Source organism: Octodon degus, unplaced genomic scaffold, assembly GCF_000260255.1.
Source record: "Octodon degus isolate 3935 unplaced genomic scaffold, OctDeg1.0 scaffold00313, whole genome shotgun sequence".
NCBI classification, from domain to species: domain Eukaryota; kingdom Metazoa; phylum Chordata; class Mammalia; order Rodentia; family Octodontidae; genus Octodon; species Octodon degus.
This window is the reverse complement of record NW_004524889.1, coordinates 1,053,033-1,076,894: the sequence shown is the minus strand read 5'-3', so window position 1 is coordinate 1,076,894 and position 23,862 is coordinate 1,053,033. Positions and strand designations below refer to the sequence as shown.

At 33.6% G+C, this 23,862-nt stretch overlaps 1 protein-coding gene across 1 annotated transcript in view; it reads right to left on the bottom strand.

Annotated features, from left to right (window-relative positions):
• Positions 1-23,862, bottom strand: part of Cfap47 (cilia and flagella associated protein 47) — a 529,200-nt gene that overhangs the window by 89,993 nt on the left and 415,345 nt on the right. Inside the window, exon 59 of the mRNA XM_023707817.1 lies at positions 9,574-9,672. Within this exon, the coding sequence (XP_023563585.1) occupies positions 9,574-9,672 (99 nt within the window). The remainder of the gene's footprint in view (positions 1-9,573; positions 9,673-23,862) is intronic.

Below are 23,862 nucleotides of genomic sequence, written 5' to 3'. Positions count from 1 at the left end.
CTGTCTTAGGTCTTTTGTGTGACATTTACAAAGACTGTCCCTCTCTTTTATAGCTTTGACTCTTTTGAAGATTATGGATTAGTTGTTTTATACAATGTGCCTCAATTTCAATTTATTTGATAGATTTTTCATTAGATTAATAATTAAAGATTTGGGGGAATAATAGTAGGAAAATTATTTTCATTTGTGTTACTATAATTTATTACTGGTAGAGTGGTTAAAGGTGACATTTGAAAGGTTAATGTGCTTTTGCAAATTAAATTTAACATTCTCCTTTTGTATTTAGTAACTATTTTGTACAGATAGTGGAGGTAGTGAAAATATTTTCTTTGGCTTTGTGCTTTCACAAGCTAATTTGGTCATCAAAGGATCTTTCTTGTCTCAAATACACATTTAGTAATTCTTTATAATTCAAAACACTTCATTAACCATATTTTTTGTTTTTAAATCTGGCAATTCATCTGTGTCCCTTTGACTTCTGTCTTATGCACAATTTTTCTCTCAATGTTTATCCAATTACAACTTGTGTAGTTTGACATACACTCTACTATTGTGAGTGTTTTAATTTTGTTATTTCTTCCCAATTTTTTTCATTTCTATATTTAGTTCTTTTTTGTTTTAACATACATTTTAGAATAACCTAGTCAATATCCATAAAAAATCTTGTATGAAATTGATTAGAAATTCAATGTGCCTGTAAGCAGGCTCAAGGGCCAGATACCCAGACTTGCCATGCTGGCCCCGCCCCTAGGGCACAATGAGATGGCAATTGAGACTGGGAGTGGTGGCGCACACCTGTAATCCCAGATCTTGGGAGACTATAAACAGGTGGATCACTACAAGTCTGATCTAGTAGTGAGACCATGAATATCCTGTACACCCTTCCCCCGCAAAAAAGGATATTTTTGCTGAACCTAGAGTTCTAGAACAAGTATTTTTCTTTAATTACTATAGATGTTATTACATTATGGCCTAGTTTTATATGTGTAGTCTTTAATTTTTTCTGACATATTTATTTTAAAAGTCTGGTAATCTTCAAGATTTTGTTTGCTTATACTAATTTAAATATGAGTTCCTTAGATTTTTAAATAATGATCTATTGTTTTTTCAAATATTTCTTTTCGTGTGTACTATTCCCAGTATCTTTTTGTCTTTTGAAACTGCACTTATAATTCATCTGTAATTAGACTGATATTGTCACACTACTCAATGCTCTATTGCTTTTGCGTTACTCTCTCCTAATAAATTATACTTTCTATGAAGAAATTTTGAAGATTATCTTTTCCTTGGCTGTGTCAAATCTACTTTTGTGTTTACTGGAAGAATTATTTGTTCCTGTTTTCATTTCTAGTATTTCCTTTTGGTTTTTAAAATAATTTTCTCTTCATTTCTAAAATTATCCATCTAATCCATCACTTTTTCTATCTATTCCATCCAATCACCTATGGTGCTTAACTATGTTAGTCATAGCCATCTTAAATGTGCAGCCACATGGTGGCAACACCTGTGTGCTGTTGCAGTTTGGTTTTAACAATTGGTTTTACTCTTAAGGAGGTACTGATTTTTTTTCATTTTTTTCTTGTTCTTTGGTTGTCTCATATTCTTTGGTTGAAAGTGATACAACTGTACTTATTGTGTGAACTAAAAATCCTTACTAAAGAATTTTTCTCAGTTTAGGTGCCATCCTCAGATATGAGTTTTCCCATGACAATTACGCCACATATAAGGCTTTTATTTTTCAACAGTGCAGTTAATGCTTGTTAACCAGGCAGTAGAAATGGCAATAGCAGTGCTTTTTGGTGTTTTTATTAAGCCTCATTCTTATGTAGAATGTGTCTTAGTTTTTATTGTCTTTTCCTGCCTTAATTCTGAATCATTTGTGTGTTCCTGCCCTCAAACAGGAACAGTGGTTTTATTCCTCTCCTTTCTTCCAAACGAAGGGAGTTTTTACCAATGTCCTACTGGTTTGTTGTCGCCATAGGTTACATTTTGTAGAAAACAGAAAAAAATTCTGATGATTTTCCCAGAGAAGCTGTATGTCATACCTCCAAATCTGTGTCCTAGCGTAGTTTTTTTTACGGGTCCTTCCAAGTCTTTCTCTGAATGGGTTGGGGAGGTCTGAGAAGATACTACATACTCTTTATGTTCCTGGTCTGCAGCAACATTCTTCTTTCACCACTGAACATGGTGTCCCAATTCTCCAACATCTCTAGCTCTTACCAGTGTGCCACTACGATTTGTACAGGTAAACTTACATCGAGGATCTATGTGGAGCCACCAGTCTTGCTTTAAATTTTGGTTCAGTTGATTTCCTGTGACTTCACCTTTGTTATTTCTCTTGCAATTCATAGCTGATTAGAATTTTCATGCATTTTTTGTTGCCCAATAGAATTAAAGCATATGCCATATTTTATTTATTTTTAAATTGAGCTTACTCTGCACATTGTAGGTATACACAACGATCACATTCATCCTAGGGAATTTGTACCTGTACATTATGCATCTTGATTCTTTCTTCTCATTTCCCTCTCTTCCCTTTAACTCTTTTCCCCTCATAATTTGCAGCACTTTATTTCCACTTTTTTCCTTCTTTTCTATTTATAACAATTATGATCCTTTTTTTTCATAATTTTATTGAGAAACAAATAGCCATGAGACAGTGAAACATTTAAACATTGACAAGTGGAAGCTAAAAGTGTCAAGTGACATTTTTAAGTGAAAAATTAATATTAAAAGGTTTAAAAGGCATGTTTCTTGCCTGTAGATAAAGTGGTGGCACGGTAGACCTTACTATAAACTGTCAACAAAACATTCCTTCTGTGAACTAGTTACTAGCTCATAAAATATTTTATTGCAAAAAATTTATTCTGAAACATATTTCACTTAAGGAGTATTATGGTAATTGCATTTTGTTTATATAGTGATGCTAAATTTTAATGTATTTTAGTCTTTCTTTTTAAGCGACATATTTACTTCATTTTATGAAACTATATTAAAATTCATCCTTTATAAATATAGTTACTTGTATTTCAAGATGAACTTGATTTTTCCTGGCAAGAAACTACTAGTATATTCTTTTAAGTTGTTAGTATTTTGCACATTGTTAAATATGAGAAGGTAACAATTGACAAAACATGAATATTGCCTTTAAGCTATTGAATTCTAAAATAATAATTGGATAGTTTATATTGATACAACCAGTAATCATAAAATTAGAATAACTTCAACATTGATAATGAAAGCAGCAGTCTGACAATAAAAATAAAGTTATCCTATAGATCTGTATACTCAAGACTGAGGGTACAGTTCAGTGGTACAGTGTGTACTGCAATCTCCTCTAGCACTACACACACACACACACATATATATATATATATAGTTATATATATATATATATATATATATGATGCTGGGTGATACAATATTTTGTCACTGGGTCATTTGTCTAGACTAATGTTGAATCAGGATATTTTCTGTGGCATCAAGTGTGGCTTAACTCGTATAGTTTAAAAATATACCATCCAATGGTAAGAGTTATATACATAATTTCATTTCAAATCATAACATTGATATGGAAAAATTATATCATCTTATTCTGGAGAAGTATTTTGGTTTTCATCAATTTAATTAATTTTCACTATGAAATCCTATTTTCTGAGTTTATTAAATCATTTTATGAAAATTAAGTTAAAGGAATAGTTGTCATCTGAATACTATAGGAATACAGTTAAATAACAAATGTTTCATCAAAAACACACAGAATACTGTAATAATCTCACTATTAAAATGAGTCATTGGCAGAATTTAGTTTTTATTATCAAATAGCCTATGCAGTTGATGGGCTACTTTATATCAATAAAATACAGGGCCAGGGAGATAGCTCAGTAGAATAAGTGCTTCCCTGGCAAGCTCAGGGTCCTGAGTTCAATCCCCAGTATCACACACAAAAAAACAATAAAACAAATTTTAATTTTAAATCCTGATTTTTGGTGTATTACAGTGAGATCGCAGAGAGAGACTGAAATTATCAGATGTTAACATATTAATGAAGTTCAAAAATTTTAAGGACTTAACATTCTGGTCTTCTAAATAAGTACTGCTTGTCATGACATAACAATTAGGGCCGGATTGCATCTCAAGTAAATTTTTTTTGCTTTGTTTTTGTTTTTTTTTTTTTAAGGATGTTTCATTTTATGCCTAAGTTATTTGATATTCAGACAGATAGTAAGGCTAAACACATCTGCATATACTGAAGGGCAATAATAAGCTTTGCTTCTGGAGGGTTAATGACCTAAGTTAGCAGAAAAAAAATCAGAGAAAAAGAAGGGCTGCAAGGACAGCCAACATTTTGGCCCTAGCCTTTCAAGGTCAGTGAGGACTCAGGATATAGGAGGACCTGTACTGTAACATCATGTAACTCAGTTTTGCCCCAAATTTCCTGATCAAGGAGATTATTGGGTAATGGAGGAATGTGATCGATGATGTAGTGTGTGCCTAAAGAGAGTCACATGGAGAGAAAACATTCTCTCAGGCTTTCTCAGAGAGCAAATTGGTCAAGCAATGCCCGTGACTCATCCACATGGCTGACACTGACAAAGGATCTACAAACTGTGGTACAGGGTTTCAGGATAAGTCCTGAGGGGACTTGACTGACCATGTCAGATACAAAAGTTACATTTTTTGTTATATTGGTCTTGCTTTATTGGTCTTAACCATCCAGCAGAAAAGTGTAGAAATGAGGTATGAAAAGTGAAGCCATGTTAATATGCTGAGCTGTGGAAGGCTCATGTAAACAGATTTGGATATTGCCAGTCCTGTGGATAACCCACTACTGTTGTGGAGTACTGGAGTATATTGGAATATTCTGCTGAATTCATGCACCTACAATATTTGGATGGTAAACTGAACAAAAAAGGTGATATAAATGAAAGAAAATTTTGTATCTGTATATACAAAATAGGATAGATATATAGCTACTTTCTCCTAATTCAGTAAGAAGAAAGATCTGTACTAATAGTGTTTGGACAGGATATCATGTCTGCATCTTGTGCTATGAATGACTACAGCAAAGACAACAATATGCAATGTATTAATTGTTGTAACTCTCCTACCTACCTGTTTTGAAGCTGTCACATTACAATTTTTTTCTCACTAAAATTAATTAAAAATTTTTAAGGAGTAAGATACATTCTGTCAAAAGGCAGTCTAATGAAACAATGTGTGGAAAGATCATAAATAGATCATGAATTATGTGTATGAATACATTAACAAAATAATACATATTAATGCACAAGCTTATACATGATAGCTAAAACCAGAGCACAGGCTAAGAATTAATTATAAGCATAATATTCTGTAATTGGACCCTGACCGCGTTCCTAAAGTTTGAGTCTAATTACATATATTATATACTTGTAATGTAGCACACAGTTCTCTAGCATTCAATATTCCCATCAGAGGACCCAAGAAGATTATAGTTATTTTCAAAGGATTAATTTGGATTTTGCTTCAAAAACATTCAAACATTTCTGAAAAACAAAAAATCATAAATTCTTTGTGAATTTAGCAACTTTGTAGAAAGATGTCATCTAAAAATCACAATTTAGCAACATTATTTTCTTAGTCTTGGCTACTTGACCGAGTTAAATCTGCATATCAGATTAAGTTGCAAATTGAAGGGCTGGCAATTTAAGATTCCTCCATGGAAAGATCACTCTTCTTTTTCTCCTATCTAGTGTTGTCATGTTTTGAATGATAAAAAAAAAGGAAGAGCTGAGTTCTGTAAGTGAAATTAAGTGTTTACTTACCTACAAATTGTAAGGAAGAAAGTTAACAGATAATTTTATTTTCTGAGAGAATTCCAGGAGATATTTTGTTTTACAATTGAGAAGTTAAAAACAAAGTCAGTCAATTGTCAGAGTTCTAGGCAAGCCAATATCTAGCTCTCTAGAGATTTAATTTAACTGAAGGATTTTGTATGTGCCAAAGAATTGAGCATTCATGAAAGAAGTTAATATGAAGAATGCTTATAAAATATTTTATTTATATGCTTTAGTTACATATAAGACAAAATTTTGGTAAAGTCAGGATTAGATTATAAAGGTGAATATAACTATTACAATGTAATAAAGCAGCACCTTTCATAAACTAATCTCATCAGATATCACTATAACTTTGAGTACATTTAATTGAAATAAATGGAATGTTAAGTGATATCATTTAGGAAATTAGAGGGTGCTAATTTAGAAGATCCTTGCTGAATCAGTTCATCTAAGAGTAACTATATTTCTTGGCCTCATACAAGTATGTGATACAATATATCCTCTACCTGGAAAGGCATGCAGTACTATAGGACAAAAAATGCCTTAGGAAATCCTATCATAAAAAGACATTTTTATCCCTGTATTTTGTCAATTTCTTTAAGCATGTTGGTTAGTTTTTTAAATATGATTTCTTTTTCTTTTCTTTTTTTAGGGAAGTAAAGGTTTATTTAGCTCACAGACTGGCTAAAAGGTAGGATGGCAAATGACAGAGGGCAACAGTTCATAGCAGTGGAAAACAGTAAGACAGCAAGAGCAGAAAAGGAGGAGCAGCATCCTTTTTTGACAGTACCAAGAATCAAACTCAGGACTTTGTGCTTGCCCAGCAAGTATTTACGCCCCTGAGTTATCTCCTTAGCCCTGGCCTTTCTATTTGAATAAAACACATTGGTAAAAGTGGTCAAACATAAGATAAACTTCAGTTTTCAAATATTAGTCAAGGAGATGTTTCATGTTGATGTAAGAAGACTTAACTTTAGGGTCAGAAATGTTTTTGCTGGTATATGAAAGCATTCCTAGAGGAAATTTTGTACAAATGACAAATAGCTACTCTAATATCTCGAAGAATGCCAGTAACAATAAAAAAGTCTGTGGTCACATTTTTATTGTAATTTTATTGTTTAAATCCTACAAATTATCAAAACCCCTAAAACTAATATTATAGTATATCAGAATATAATAGCAAACCAGAAATTTCTAGAAAAGGAACTACTTTGGATATTTTATTATGTACAACAGTAAGAAACACATCTTGAAGTGTGAAGCCTGCTGCAAAGGCAAGATGTACATTGCTTTTCTCAAAAATCAAGTCACGGCAAAAACTAGAAAAATCAATAAGGAATTCAGTAGAAAACTGGATTAAATTTAAAACCCAATTGAAGATGATCACAATTAAACTTTAATTAAGAAAGATAATTAAATCTCTATTTTTGAACTAAAAATTTTAAAATTGGAAAACAAAATTTTGGCTTTCAATTTGCACAGAAATTATATTATGCATATAATTACTAACTGGATTATTTAGAATACAGTATCACTGCTTTATTTTGTCAGGCAAATATGGAATGAATTTTACTGATATTTCTAAATTCTGTACCATAAAATACTAAGAGAATAAATGGTCCTGAATAAGAAGATTATCATATAGATATAGTCCAACCCAAAAGACACTGGAAAACCTATAGATTTATGTAGTTGCAATTAAAATATTATTGAGTATTTTAGAGTTGGATGAAAAACAATTCTAATATTTTTCTATAAGGTTAAATAAATGAAAATAGGAAAAAAGGCATTTAAAAGATACTGAATAAAAAATGTCAAAAATAAAACAAAATGGCATAGCTTGAACTATGTGGCAATGACCTAAGACATGAAATACAAATCCATGGAACAAAATACATATTCTAATTTTATTGCTTCACATTTAACTTAATTAAATGCAATGAAATGCCACATGATATAGCAAATTATATGGTGCTAGTGTGACTTGTACAGTCTAAGTCACATTACAAATATCATTAGCAACAAAGTGTTTGTTATTTAAAAATGTGAAAATGGACTAAATGAAGAAGGAATCACAATTATGTTGCCACTGCTAGCAAAAAAGTAAAAGTTGGATGAAATAAAGGGCAAACAAAAGAATCACCTACCTACGTATAATATTCACCTATGAAATATAGAAAAATATTTATACACATTTTCAGTTCATTGCATAATGTGAAAAGACACTGGAAAACCAATGGAATTTTTCTTTTCATTACAAAAGAATGCTTTTAATATTTGCTAAGTGAAATTAAAAATGCACAAATATATAAAAGTTGATATAACAGTTATATTCTCCATTGAGCCTTTTTTTTTCACTTTTTGCTCTTATAAATTATTCAACAGCAAATATCTTTTGCATGTATCAGACATATTTTTATTTTAAAAGATTAACCAGAATTGGGATTATTGGACCAAAAGATGACAATTTCAAATTCTATTTATATACATAACCTAAAAGGCTTTCCAGACTATATATTCATTTATATTCCCAAATGCATAGTTCATTTGTTCCACCTTTGCCATACAAACATTAGCATTGGTACTTAGGTTGATACAAAAAACAAAACAAAAACAAAAACAAAATCAACAACACGAGCAACAAAATAAATGAGAATAGTAGCTTTGGTGGTTGTTCTTCAACAACATGTACAAGGTTGTTATTGACATTGTACTTATTTTCACATTTTTTGAACAGAATCTACATTTCTTCTTTAATGAACTATTTTTCTTTTTACTTTTAATATATTGCAAAGAATTAAAAAGAAAGACATCGAAGTCAGAAACAAAAGGGCCAGCTCAGCCATTTAGCTTCTGTTTAAATTCTGGTTAAGTAGACTTTTCTGATTTGAAATTTTCTCAATTCAATGAACACAGTAACAACTGCTCCATGGCCTCATATCAAATTAGAAGAATTAGTGATAGTAAACATGCTAAAATAAGTTACAGTAAATAGAAGAGAGTGATTAACCCATGTTAGATGTATGTCAGTAAGTAACTGATTTCAATTAATGTTTTTGTATTAACATTTCTAAGATAATTAATACTTTATCACATTTATAATGAAATTCTTTTTGTAATTTAAAAACATTATTTTAAACCAATTCATAACTTTAAACATTAAATTCCTAAGCAAATTCATTCTTTCTTACATGTTTTCCATTCATTATATTGTTGGCATAAATATGCAGAAAAATACAGTATGGCTATTTAAAATTATGAAGAATATTTAGTCTAAGCAAAATGTAATTATGAATAACAATAGTTATTTGCAGTTTTCTCAAAATTTTCTTTAATTCTATACCCATGTATTAAGTAATATGATATTCAGACATTCAACATTTTAAAAAAAGAACACTGAAGCAAGAGGATCATTTGAACCCAGGAGTGTGTGACATAACTGTGCAACACATGACCTTATCTATATATATATGTTAGATAAGGTCATGTGTTACATATATATATATATATATATATATATATATATGTAATTTTTGAAACATTTCACTTATGCACTGACGAATTAAATGTAATGTAAGTGGAATAAATGCACATAAAGCTAATACTAATCATCAAACCATGTTTTTATAACTTACCAAAATGTTTCCAATTATAATGAGTATTAAATATGTATTAAGAGCACAGGCATATATATCATTTCTCAAATACAGCAGCACAACGAATGAAAGAAAATGAGTTAGAAATTCTGTACCTTGCTTCTGACTCAGAGAAAGTAGTTGGAAAGCAGAATTCGTATACATGAAGCTATCCCAACAATGGTCAATGGGAAGGTGTTTAGGTTCTTCTTCACCTAAATAAAAAAATAAAAAATAGTATACTTCAAAGTCACATTCCAAAAGAAAACAACAGTAAAGATGGAAATAGAATAAATATTATTATCTAATGAGAAATATCTTGGGTGAATATTTTTCAGAGTTTATTTTCACAAGAATTAAAAACACTTCTGAAAAGATATACCTTATAAAAGATTTTCTATCACATTTAGATACTATAAAATTGACTCATGAGTTTTTGAAATTTTAAGTAATCAAAATCTATTATGAAAAATCTGTTTTTATAGAAGGAAGGATCACAGAATGTAGAAGAATAAACAAAATGATATTCACATGCATTAAACTTTCTATAATGCAAAAATACTAAAACATTTAAATAAATTAAATAAAAATACATATTTGAACATAGAAATGGAAAAGGGATTATAGTATTCAATATATACATAGATATAAATGTGCAACAGTTAGGCAACAGTAGTGAAAAGTTTAAACTAATTCATACAAATGTAAATACATTAATATTCTATAGAATGAGATAGACTCTATTGACATTAAATAAATTTGTTGATCATGATAATATATATATTTCAAAAGTGTATGTTGAAAGGTGTGCTAAAATATATTTACTAACATAGTATAAAAATTAAAATTATTTTGAGGACTTTTGTAAAAATCAGTGTTTCTAAAAGTACAGGTTTCTGACAACTTGTATGGAAATAGCTTTACTACAGAGCTAATAGATTAGAATAAATGAGTGCGGATATGCGCATCTGAACTTGTGCCAATTATTGCAGAATTTTGAAAGCTATTAGTCAAGATTTGGGTAATTGGACTAAGAAAAAAGTGATCATCAACAGAAAAATTCTTAGATTATTTATGGGAAAATTTTTTATACTAATTAATTTTCATCTATTTCTCTTACATACAGAAAATTTATAGGCAAACTAAGACTGATAATACAATTAAACTAAGGTAAACCCATAAGGTTACTCCTGTAGCATGTGTTTTAGCTTCTCTCTTGATTGCATATCAAAATTCCTTTGTGAGCTGGCCTGCAGCTCCTTTTATCTGTATAAACCTCACATGCTATTATATTTTCTATCTGCCAGAGTTCTTCAATCAATAGTGTTTCTTTCTGCCTATGGGATATAATTATATGTGTATAACTGAAAATGCATTAGTTGTTTTTCAAAGAATTCTTCTTGTAGAAATCTCCAGAATTAAATCATACTGTGTAAAGTTAACAATACTTATATGCAGATACAAAGTTATTGAGGTTATATTATGTCATGAAGAGAGGTTGGGGATACAGCTTAGTGGCATAAGTGCCTTCCTGGCAAATGCAAGGTCCCAAGTTCAGTCCATAGAACAACAATAGACAAAGATATATACAAACATGGATGAAGAGATAATAGAGGAAAGGAAACAAAGGTAAACATAGAGACACTTACAAAATATATTTATAATGAAAGGAGGGAAATAATTTAGACAATTTTCATTTCTGTAACTGGCCATTGGATCATAGCAGGTATTTATGCATTTCACATTCCCTTTGCTCTTTGTAACCATGTCACTTGTGGTTCTTTACCTGTGGTGACTCAAGCCTTTATTCCTTTTTTAAAAAATTAATTTTATTGAGAGAGAAATAGCAATGAGACATTTTCCAAACAGGTTAGTAGGACAGTCACAATAATATATTTCATATTATTATCTTCATAGTGGTTATTCATAGTATAAGATGCAGATATGATATCTTGTCTAAACACAATTAAAACAAATCTTTCTTCTCATTAAGCAAAGAGAAAGTAGCTGTATATCTATCCTAACTATTTTGTATATACAGATACAAAATGGTCCTTCATTTATGTCCTCCTTTTTTGTTTAGTTTTGTTAGACATGGATATTCTATTGCCATTCAAATATTGCACGTGCCAGAGTACAGCAAAGTAATCCAATATAGTTCAGTAGTCCATAATAGTAGTTGGTTATCTGCAGAACTGGCAATGTCAGAAGTTGTTGACTTGAGCCTTTTACAGCTCAGCATATGAATATGGCTTTAATTTTTATACCTCATGTTTATATTTTTCTGCTGGATGGTTAAGACCAAGATAAAGCAAGACCTACATTACAAGAAATGTAACTTTTGTATCTGACAAGGTCTGTCAAATCTCCTCAGGATTTACCCTGAAACCCTGTAAAGCAGTTTGTAGATCTTTTGTCAGTGTCAGTCATGTGGATGAGTCACGGCCATGGCTTCACCAATTTGCTTTCTGTGAAAGCCTGAGAGAATGTTTTTTCTCTAAGTGCCTCTCCTTAGGCACAATCTACATCGTTGATCACTTAAGTCTATGGCCCCATATTCTCCTTATAGAAAGGAGTACTACTCAGCTATAAAGAATGATAGACTCAAAACCTTCAAATATAAGTGGATGCCACTTGAAGATATACTCATAAGTGAAATAAACCAGACCCACATGTGTAAATATGGTACAGATTCACTAGTATAAGAACTTAAAAGAAGAAATAAAAATTGAAAGGTATAATAACTGAATAGAAAGTGAAAATTTAAGGATTAAAAATAGAAGAGAATGCAAGGAGAAAAGCTAGGAAACATGGCAGGGGAAAAAGCATACATTTATATACACTAGAAGGTTAAGGCAATGGTCCTGAGACCTTCCATCATGTTTTTGAAACTAGTAGTTAATTGGTAGGATTTCCACACTGACTAACTCTATATGCTGATACCTGTGAAGTGAGCAACTACACCGAGGAGAGCAATGTGTAATACTAGGGCCATGCTTGGAGTGCCAGTCATTCTGGTTTTCTAAATGGATACTGCTTCTAATATTGTAGCAATTACTGCTATACTCTTGCTCAAGTAAATATTGGTTTAAAAGAAGATAGAAAAGTAAACAAGAGACAAGAAAAAAATGTCATAGGACTGTATGTGGTTAGATTTCTAAATTTCTGTGTAAAAATGTGTAATTGTTTTTTTTTTTAAATTTTTTTTCACATTATATAGGGATTTAAAGTTTAACATGTCAATGGTGGTTGGAAAATACTTGTTCCATGTTATGTCTAAGGTGTTTAATATTCAGACAGACAGTCATGTTAAGCTCAACTGCCTCTGTTGTAGGGTAATAATATCATTAAGCTTCTCTTCTGGAGGGTTAAAAACTTGAGTTTGCAGAAAAAAATAGAGAAAAAGAGAGGCTGTAAGGATAGCCAACATTTTGTCTCTAGCCCTTCAAGGTCAGCCAGGTCTCAAGACATAAGAAAACCTGTTCCTGTATCATGGTGTCACAAAGCAATACTGTTTGAACCACTAGTCTTTTAAATAAAATTCTACTCTATTGCCATTGTGAAAAAAAAGAGACGGTTGAGCTATTTGATATTAAATTTTATATTATATTAAATTGAATACATAAAATTTACACATCTGAATTTGAGAGAGATTTTGTGTGTGTGGGTTTTTTCCTACACCTATTTTTCTCTCATATATGTATAAAATCATGCTCATCCTGATTGGCAATTTACAATAATTACTCCATGTTTAACATAAATGTTTACTCAATTCTGAATACACTTCAGATAAGATTAAGAGGGCCTCCAGGGACAAGATTTTCACAAAGTAATTCAACAGAGTGAAATGAAATGCACTGAATATTTCCTCTCCACATCCCATTAAGTGTGATTAACTTATCATAATTATGTTATAATATGTGCTTTATTACCTGACTTCTGGTCAACACCAAGGTCATAATTAACCTTAAGTCAATGAGAATTCATTTTTGTAGTTTGTTTAGATTGATCAATAATCAAACTGGAAGTTGATACTTGAAAAACTAATGTATTATCTTAATTAGCATGCATAACTAAATCTCTAGTGTTATTTTGTTTTGCTCTTCAGTAAACTATTAATATCTAATACAGAATGAACTGTTATTTAAACTTGTGCACTAAATCATTAATATTGCAGTTAAATTTAGGTTAATAGGAAGGGTAATTTCCAAGTTATACCTATGACAATGAAAAAATAAGACAGATAATTTGATACATTGATATCTGCTTAGTTCCTTTCACCAACAATGAAGGTATGCAAGCTATTTTGTAATTTCATATATTGAATACCAACGTATGAAAATCAATGCATCTTTGTACATTTTTTTCAAATGTGATATAGTTTGGAAATGTACATACATAGTTTTCAGCTCAAAATAGATGTTTGTATTACATTTTTTTATAGTTAAATTTGTTGTTCAGCTTATCAGATATAAGTATGCCAGATTGGTTAATTAAACATTAAGTCTTCCTTTTAAAAACCTTAATTTTGGATTGCGGAGATAGCTCAGTAGAATAAGTGCTTCCCTGGCAAGCAAAAGGGCCTGAGTTCAATCACTGGTTTGCCACACACACACACACACACAAAAAAAAAAAAAAACCTTAATTTTTTCTTCTCCATTTTTTAACATTTATTTGAAAGAGATGTATATTGCTTTGTTTGTCTTTGTTCTTTTTGTTATTTGTTTTTTTCTTCTTTACAATAAAATATATGCTCAATACTAAGTAATGCCCAGTTCGCAAACATGTGTATTAAAAAGGAAATGTTCATTTAGAGAATAAAACTATAAATTAAAGTAACTGCCAGGGCTGGCCAAATAGCTCAGCAGATTAAAACCTTTGCAAGCAGGCAAAGAGGCCAGGGGTTCAATGGGTTCAGTCCCCAGGACTGCCATGCTGGTTCCACCCTTTGGGGCACGCTGAGATGGCAATTGAGACTGGGCGTGGTGGCGCATGCCTATGATCCCAGCTCTTGGGAAGCTGCATACAGACAGATCACTATGAGTTTGATCTAGTAGTGAGACCCTGAACACCCTGTAGAATCTTTCCTTAAAATAAAATGAAATAAAGTAACTGTCATTAAGGGAGTTGTAAGTGAACAATTTTGGAATGTAGTTATATGAAAAAGGAGATCAGCATATAATGCATCTAATGTATACATGAAGCTTGGATGCTAATATATCAACTCAGTTGCTTGTGTCATACTCATGGCTTACATGCATTTCTCCACCTCTATTCCCAGCTGAGCAAGGTGGGAATCAAGAGCAGGGATTTCAGGATGAGGAGATAATTAGTGATGAGAAAATGCTACAAGAATTCAATCTATGGACACAAATAATTGAGCACGACACATATACAGGCCAAACAATGCCAAGACAGGACACTGAGGTACATGTGTACCTGGGGAGCCAGTTTCTAGTGCCAACTGAAAAAGAAAGAAGGGATCATGAAAAGTAAGAAAATAACAAATCAGAGGCTGTAATGGGCATTTTATGAGGATTTCAAGAGGATGTAGTGAAGCCACTTCTGCTGCTATCCATTATGGAGAAGAAGCAGAATCTAGAAAGTGCTATTCTTTAAAGTCATGCTTCTGAGCTTTAGAATTATCACCTGTATCTTGGCATGGTGGTGATTCTTTATTTGCTGGGAGGCTGAGGCAGTAGGATTCAAATTTGAGTCCAACCTAGGCAACTTAGGCACTAAGCAAGATCCTGTCTCTAATTTCAAAAAAGGTATTTGCAAAGATAGCTGAGGATATCACTCAGTGGAAATGTCCTAAGTTCAATGTTCAGTATGCTCTCCCCCCAAAATTAGAGAAGTTAGAATGACAGGTGATCCAGAAGGAGATAGCCAGACATGATCAACTACAGGCTTTGTTCCTTTAATTGATTTTATGGCTTTGGAGGATTTCTAAACTTTTCGCTACACATGCGAAAAGCAGGAATACTGGAATCTAAAAGGTGTTCTTTTTTCATAATTTTATTGATAAACTGATAGCAATGAGACAGTTTCAAATCAAATCGCTAGGACAGTTTCAATAACTAACACACTGCATACATTCTTCTTAGTGGTTAATTGTACAAGATGTGGACTTGAGATCCTATTTACAAACACCATTAGAACAAATCATTCTATTCATTAAGAAAATGTAACTATATATCTATCCCATCCACTTTGAATACACAGATACAAAATGGACATTCATCTGTATACCCCTTGTTTTCTAAGTTCCGTTATTTGAATATTATAGGTGTGTAAACTCAGCAAAATATTCTAAAAGAGTCAAGTAGCCCTTAATAGCCATGGGTCTTCTGTTTAACTGGCAATGTCAGAAATTATTGACCTGAGTTCCCCACAGCTCAACATAACATGATGGCTTTACTTCCTATATTTCATTTTCATACTTTTCTACTGAATGGTTAAGACCAAGGTAAAGCAGGAACTATGCATCAAGAGTTGTAGCTTTTGGGTCTGAGAAGGTCAGTGAAATCCTCTCAGGATTTATCCTGAGATCCTGTACCTCAGATTGTAGAACCTTTGTCAGTGTCAGCCATGTGGATGAGTTACGGCCATTGCTTGCCAGTGTGCTCTCTGTGAAAGCCTGAGAGAGTGTTTTCTCTCCATGTGACTCTCCTTAGGCACACTCTACATCACTGATCACTTTCCTCTTTGGCCCCATAATCTCTAAAAGGTGTTTTGAAGATTGAGTATAGTCATTTTTATAGAGGACTACTCATATACACACTGAATTAATGGCAAATCGTAGCTTCACAGGCTATTCAGAATTTTCTGTATACTATCCTGATCCAGGTGATACTCATTAAGGGTCTTGCCAGAGATTTTACCATTGTCACTGTGCTTAGGCCATTTCTTATCTAGCCACCACACCTCATTTACCTTTTCAAGTTAGCATTAACATACATAATGAATGGATCCCTGGGACATGATCATTTCTGTATAATTTCTTAAAAATGTTAAATTGAACAGTCTTTAAAAGCCATACCATATGCCTTTTGTTTCTATTTGTATATCTTCTTGCAAAGATATATGTTTCTAAACTGGTGAAGTTGTGAGCTACAGTCTAAGCATACAAGATTATTATATGAAGGGAAGGACACTTTTGCAACCATCAAAGTTTTAATGTGAGCCAATACTTTTGGAGCCTGAAGCCTGTGGACCATAATTTGAAGCACAATCTGGGAAACTTAGTGACTTAGGAAGACACTGTCTCAAAGTTAAAAAGGAAAGGAAAGATGGAAGGAAGGAAGGAAGGAATGAAGGAAAGAAGGAAGGAAAGAAGGAAGGAAGGAAGGAAAGAAGCCAACTTCTGTAAACTACAGTCTTTTAGTGTATACACATTTATGTACATTTTCTTCTGCTGAAAAATGTACAAAGTTATTAAAAAATTTTAAGATACAAAGAAAGATGAAAGAGAAGCAAGTTTTTCAAAACATAAAATAAGATTAAGGACACAATCCACAAACAGGGATGAGTTACAGTAAGGATAGGTCACAAGCTCTCAATAAAGCAAAATGTTTGTCAAGAAGTCCATGGATAGAGGAAAAAAGAAGTGAAAACTTCAGGCCCCATAAATTAAAAACTGACTAATGCTTCATAAAGCCAATTGCTCTTCTTATTGATAATAACTGAAAGAAATGTCTCCGAATGTTTTGGAGAAAAATATTTGGCAATATACCAAAAAAGTTTTTGATAATATTCCTACTAATAAACCATGACATATTTCTTAGAATGTTTCTGTGTCATTTGATGTTAACATATTACTTCACAGCACAAAGAACTTGAACTGAATGCATTTCATATTGTCGTTGTGTAAAAATGCATTAAATTTCAGCAACAAATATTTTGGCTTCTTCGGTATAACCTATGAGAAGATTTTGCACTTAAAAAAGGATTCATTTCTTTCAAGTTGAGTCAGGCTGCCTTATGGGTCTTGTGTGGCTTGTGGTGCTGGGGAACAAGACTCCGTCCCTTGTCCCTGACTGATTCTGCTCAAGTAGGAGCTTCAGACAACTGAGCTAACCCACCAGCCACCCTACCCTTAAAGCAATAGATAGCAAATCTTCAGTTGTCCTTCAAAGCTATTTCTTCAGTTGAATTTTCCTATTTATACATAAGTGAACAGCTAGAATTTCCTCTCTCTACAAACTGAGAAACTATAAGCATAGTTATCCAGAGATTTGCCTTTGCAGATGGGTTTTATCTTAGCTGATTCAGCGATGTTACCTATAGTTTTATGATCATGACCAAGTTGCCAAACTTTTCTGCTCCTCAATTTTCTCATCTTTAAAAGGAGAAATCTGTTTCACAGAATCCTTCTCTTATTTAGAACTTTTTCAGAAGACTTTATTTGGGAATATGTCTGAGGTAATATGGAAAAGTGCAGAGGTGAAGCAAAAAAATAAAATTAAAGGAATCCAATGAGTGGCATATTATCAACCTAGTTCCTACAATGGGCAAATAAGAATAAGGAATGTTAGTCCTAGCCCAGGCCTGGTGAGAGTGTGGGAGAGCTTCCTGCTATTCTGCACCTGCTGAAGCTACTACTGGTCCCAGCCCAGGTGCAGTGTGGGTGAGACTCTCCTCCACCCCCTTGGGGAGCACCCCACCCACCGCAGCATCTCCCCCACTCCGCCAACCGAGTAGGAATTTCTGGAGCATTCTGGGAAACCCCAGACCCAGTCCTAGCCCAGGCCCAGGGAGTATGTGGGAGAGCTGCCTGCTACCCTGCACCAGCGGGATATACCACTGCTCCCAGCCCAGGCCCAGCATGGGTAAGACCCTCTTCCACCACCTTGGGATGCCCCTCACCACTCTGCAGCATCTCCCCCACCCTGCACATCGAGTAGGAATATCTGCAGCGTTCTGGGAACCCCCAGAACCAGTCCTACAACTGGCCTAGTGAGTGTGTGGGAGAGCTGTTTCTCCCCACTACTCCTCCTTGTCCCCTCCAGGCTCAGCTCAGGCCTGGCATACAGGCCTGGGGTGAAACCCTGCAGCAGCAATCCCTGCAGAGAGTGTAGAGGATAGAACGACTCAGCTACTCTGGGAGCAGAAAATCTTGAAAGACGGGCACAATAGGTTCACCCCCAAGGGCAACAGCAGAAAGGAGCTGAACACAACAGCCAAAATCAAGCCAGGAACAGCTGGATAAATCGAAACATTGTGGATCTGCATCTGAAATTCAGTATGTGCTAAGGTTATAACTGCAAAAAAGATCTACAACAAAGGTCAGAAGACATTACCACACAAAATGACGAGAAGGAACAAAATGCAATCTCAAACCCAAGCCAACACATAAAAAGCACAGAAGACACTGTAACAGAAAAAACTGGGAATCACACAGCTGAAAGCAATGAATCAACAGCTTCTAAAATAAAGAAACAGCTGCAGAAAGGTGTAGAGGAACTCAGATTGGAAATAAAAACGAAATCCCTGAATTAATAACATCTGCAGTAAAGAATCAAATGCAGAAAAATATGGAGGAAACACAATGTCCACCCAGAAAAAGTGCAGAGGACACAAACTCGGCTCAAATGTATGAATTGATAGAGTCTAGAGTAAATAAGTAACAGCAGAAATTTATAGAGGAACTCAGAGTGCAATTCTTTTCTGAAATAAAAAAAGAATTCTCAGAACTCATAACATCTGAAGTAAAGAAGCAACTGCAGAAACATAGGGAGGAAACCCAATCTGAATAAAACACTCCAGTAGAAAAATTTATAACTGCCTCAAAGAAAACATTCATAAAAAATAGAGGAGATTAGAAAAATGATGGATTCCTTGAATGAGCAATACAGGAAAGAAATAGATCACATGAAGCAGAGTCAAAGTGATATAGAGGAAATGAAAATCGCAATCACAAGCTTGAAAAACTGTTTAAGTGAAAGTGAAGACAGGGGTTTAGATCTTGAAGATATTGGTGCAGCTACTGAAAAGTTAAGAAAGGATCTCTGATAAACAACGAGGATGCAGGAAAGAATAATTCATCACCTGCAAGATGATGTAAAGATGAACAATGTGAGACTAATAGGCATCAATGAGAAAGAAGGAGTCCATACAAATGACATTAAAAAATATGGGCAGAAGTAATAGCAGAAAACTTCCCAAATATGAGGAAACAATCTGACATTCAGGTAAAAGAACCACACACAATGCCAAGTAACCTCAACCCGATTAAAAACATACGGAGACATATAATAGTCAAGATCCCAGAAATTCAGCACAAGAATAATATACAGAAAGACGCTAGAGAAAAGAAGCAGATCACATTCAAAGGAAAACCCATCAGAATTAAGGCCAATTTCACTTCACAAACCATGAAGGCAAGAAGAGCATGCAGCAGAGTATTTCAAGTCCTCTATGAAAACAAATTTCAGCCCAGGCTACTATACCCTGTAACACTCTCTTTCATGTTTGATGGAGAAGGGAAATAAATTCATGAAAAAGAACAGCTAAAGAATTTCGTGATGACAGAGCCAACCCTACACAGGCTAATGAAAGTTGTTCTAGAGACAGACCAAAATGATCAGAACTCCACGAATGAGGTCAGAAGCAACCAACTAAATAGGGCAAGCAATTAAATACAGGATAAAAAGGAGTAAATGACAACAGGTAAATAACATGTCAATTGTAAGTCAATATATCTCAATTCTAAAAATCACTGTAAATGGTTTCAATTCACCAATTAAGAGAAATAGACTGGCGCAGTGGAATAGGAAACAAAATCCAACAATATGCTATATAGGAGAAACACATTTAACTCATAAAGACATTCATAGGCTGAAAGTGAAAGGATGGAACACAATACTACATGCCCCAGCACCTCAGAAAAAAGCAGGGGTAGCAATCCTATTCTCAGACAGTGTCAACTTCAATCCAACACTGATCAAGCAAAATAAAGGCCACTACATGCTGGTTAGGGGAAAAATTCAAGAGGAAGAGGTAACACTCATAAATATGTATGCACCAAACTTGGGAGCACCCAATTATATGAAGTAAATATTAATGGACATAAAAATCTAATATCCAATACCACAATTTTAACAGGAGACCTTAAATCCCCCTCATTCCCAAAAGATAGGTATACCAAACAAATTTTATCAAAGAAATAACAGAACTAAACGAGAGCTTGAAACAAAAGGCCTTGGAGGACATATGCAGTGTTTTCCACCCAAAGAGAGCTGAATACATTGTTTTCTCAGCTGCACATGTGTCATTTTCTAAAATAGACCACATACTTGTCCATAGGTCATGCTTAAGTATATGTAAGAAAACAGAAATTATCCCATGCACATTATCTGACAACAGTGCAATGAAATGGGAAATAAATGACAAAACAAACCAGAAAAAATTCTTACATACATGGAAATTAAATGACACCCTACTCAGCAACCAGTGGGTCGCAGATGAAATTAAAAAAGAAATTCAACAATATCTACAATTCAATGAAAATTCAAGGATAACTTATTGTACTTTATGGGATACAAGGAAAGCATTTCTCAGAGGGAAATTCATAGCTGTGAAATCACACATTAGGAAAACAGAACGGGAACAAATAAACACCCTAATGCTGCACATTCAACAACTAGGAAAGGGAGAGCAAACCAAACACAGAGCCCAAAGACGGGAGGAAATCATAAATATTAGAGCAGAAATTAATTCATTTGAGACAAAGAAAACAATTCAAAGAATTAAAAAACAAAAAGCTGGTTCTTTGAAAGATTAAATAAAGTCGATAAGCCCCTCGCTAACCTTATCAAAAAGAGGAAAGAAAAATTTCAAATAGAAGCAATAACTAATGAAAACGGTGTAATTACCACAGAACCCGTGGAATTTCAGAAGATTATCAATAGCTACTTTGAGAATCTTTTCTCTCACAGAATAGAAGACACAGAAGAAATGGACAGATTCCTAGAAAGGTACAAATTACCACAACTGAATCGACAAGATATAACCACTCTCAATATCCCAATAACAGCCAACGAAATATGAGATGTAATTAAAAACCTACGACAAAGAAAAGTCATGGTCTGGATGGATTCACAGCTGAATTCTATAAGACATCTACAGAAGATGTAGTCGCTATACTCCTCAACCTCTTCCAGGAAATTGAAAAGGAAGCAATCCTACCAAATTCATTCCTAGTGGCAAATATTACACTGATAACAAAACCAGGGAAAGACGCAACTAAGAAAGAGAACTATAGGCCTATCTCCCTCAGGAACATAGATGCCAAAATCTTCAATAAAATCCTAGGAAATAGAATACAACAAATCATTTAGATCATACACCATGAACAGGTAAGATTCACCCTAGGGATGCAAGGATGGTTCAATATTCGAAAATCTATAAATGTAATACACTATATCAATAGAGCGAAAACTAAAAACAACATGATCTTCTCCATTGATGCAGAAAAGGCTTTTGACAAAGTCCAACACTCATTCATGTTCAAAGTCCTACAGAGAATTGGAATAGATGGTCTCTACTTCAATCTGGTAAAAGCCATTTATGAAAACCCAAGGGCTAATATAATCCTAAATGGGGAAAAAGTGAAAATTTTTACTCTTAGATCTGGTACACAACAAGGATGTGCTCTATCACCACTCCTATTCAATATTGTTCTGGAGTCATTAGCTACAGCCATTAGACAAGAGAAAGAAATAAAAGGAATAAGAATAGGTAAAGAAGAAGTTAAATTATCTTTATTTGCAGATGACATGATACTTTACTTAGAAGACCCAAAAAACTCCAAGAAGAAGCTACTAGAATTAATAGAGGAATTCAGCAGCATAGCAGGTTATAAAGTCAATACCCAAAAGTCAATAGCATTCCTCTACACAGACAACAAACCCACTGAGAGGGAAATTATAGCAACAATACCTTTTACAATAGCACCAAGGAAAATGAAATACCTTGGAATTATTCCAACTAAAGAAATCAAAGATCTTTTCAAGTTAAAATTACAGTACTCTTAAAAAAGAGATCATAGAGGATTTCAGAAAATGGAAAGATATTCCATGTTCCTGGATAGGAAGAACCAACATGGTGAAGATGGCCACATCCCCATAATTGCTGTATAGATTTAATGCAATCCCTATCAGACTACCACCAACATACGCCAAAGACCTAGAGAAATCATTCCTAAAATTTATCTGGAACCAGAAAAGACCAAGAATAGCAAAGGTAATCCTGTGCAATAAAGACAAGGCAGGAGGCATTACAATTCCTGACTTGAAATTATACTACAAGGCTACTGTGATAAAATCAGCATGGTACTGTCAACAAAATGGACCTGAGGATCAATGGAATAGACTAGCAGGAACTGAAGCTCTTACGAACACACTCAGCCACCTTTTCTTTGACAAAGGGGCCAAACATACTCACTGAAAGAAAGATAGCCTCTTGAACAAATGGTGCTGGAAAAACTGGCTCTCTACATGCCGAACATTCAAACTTGGCCCAGGTCTATCACGATGCACTGAACTAAAGTCAAAATGGATTAAAGATCTAAACATTAAGCCAGAGAAACTAAATCTCCTATAAGAGAAAGTAGGAAGAACTCTTGAAGACATAGGGGTAGGCAAAGATTTCATGAACAAAAATCAAATCGCATGGGAAACAGCTGAAAGAATTATCATCTGGGACCTGCTTTTACAGTGAAGTTTTTTCATGTTAAAAGACATTTCGAACAAAGTGAAAAGGCAACCTACAAATTTGGAAAAAAAAAATCATGACAAATAAGTACAGAGACAAAAGTCTGCTGTCTAGAATTTATAAAGAATTAAAAAACAATATGGCTCCTAAATTTAAAGACCCAATCCAGAAATGGGCATCTGAGATGAGCACATGCTTCCCAGAGGATGAAACTAAAGAAGTGAATAAATATATGAAAAAATGCTCCACATCATTAGCCATCCGCGAAATGCAAATTAAAACAACTTTGAGATATCATCTCACCCCAGAAAGAATTGCTATCATAAAGAAATCACCCCCCAAAAAATGTTGGAGAGGCGGTAGGGAAAAAGAAACCCTTCTCCACTATTGGTGGGAATGTAGACTGGTACAACTGTTATGGAAATCAGTGTGGAAACTCCTTAGAAAAGTTGGAATGGAAGTCCTATTTAAACCAGTTATTCCTCTACTGGGAATTTTCCCAGGGGATCTGAAAACATCATATCATAGAGATATATGTGTGCCTATGTTTATAGCAGCACAATTTGTGATAGTCCAATCTTGGAAACAACCAAGATGCCAATCACCTGAGGAATGGTTGAAAAAGATGTGGTATTTTTACAAAATGGAGTATTATTCAGCTATTAAGAATGATAAATTCGAAGCCTTTA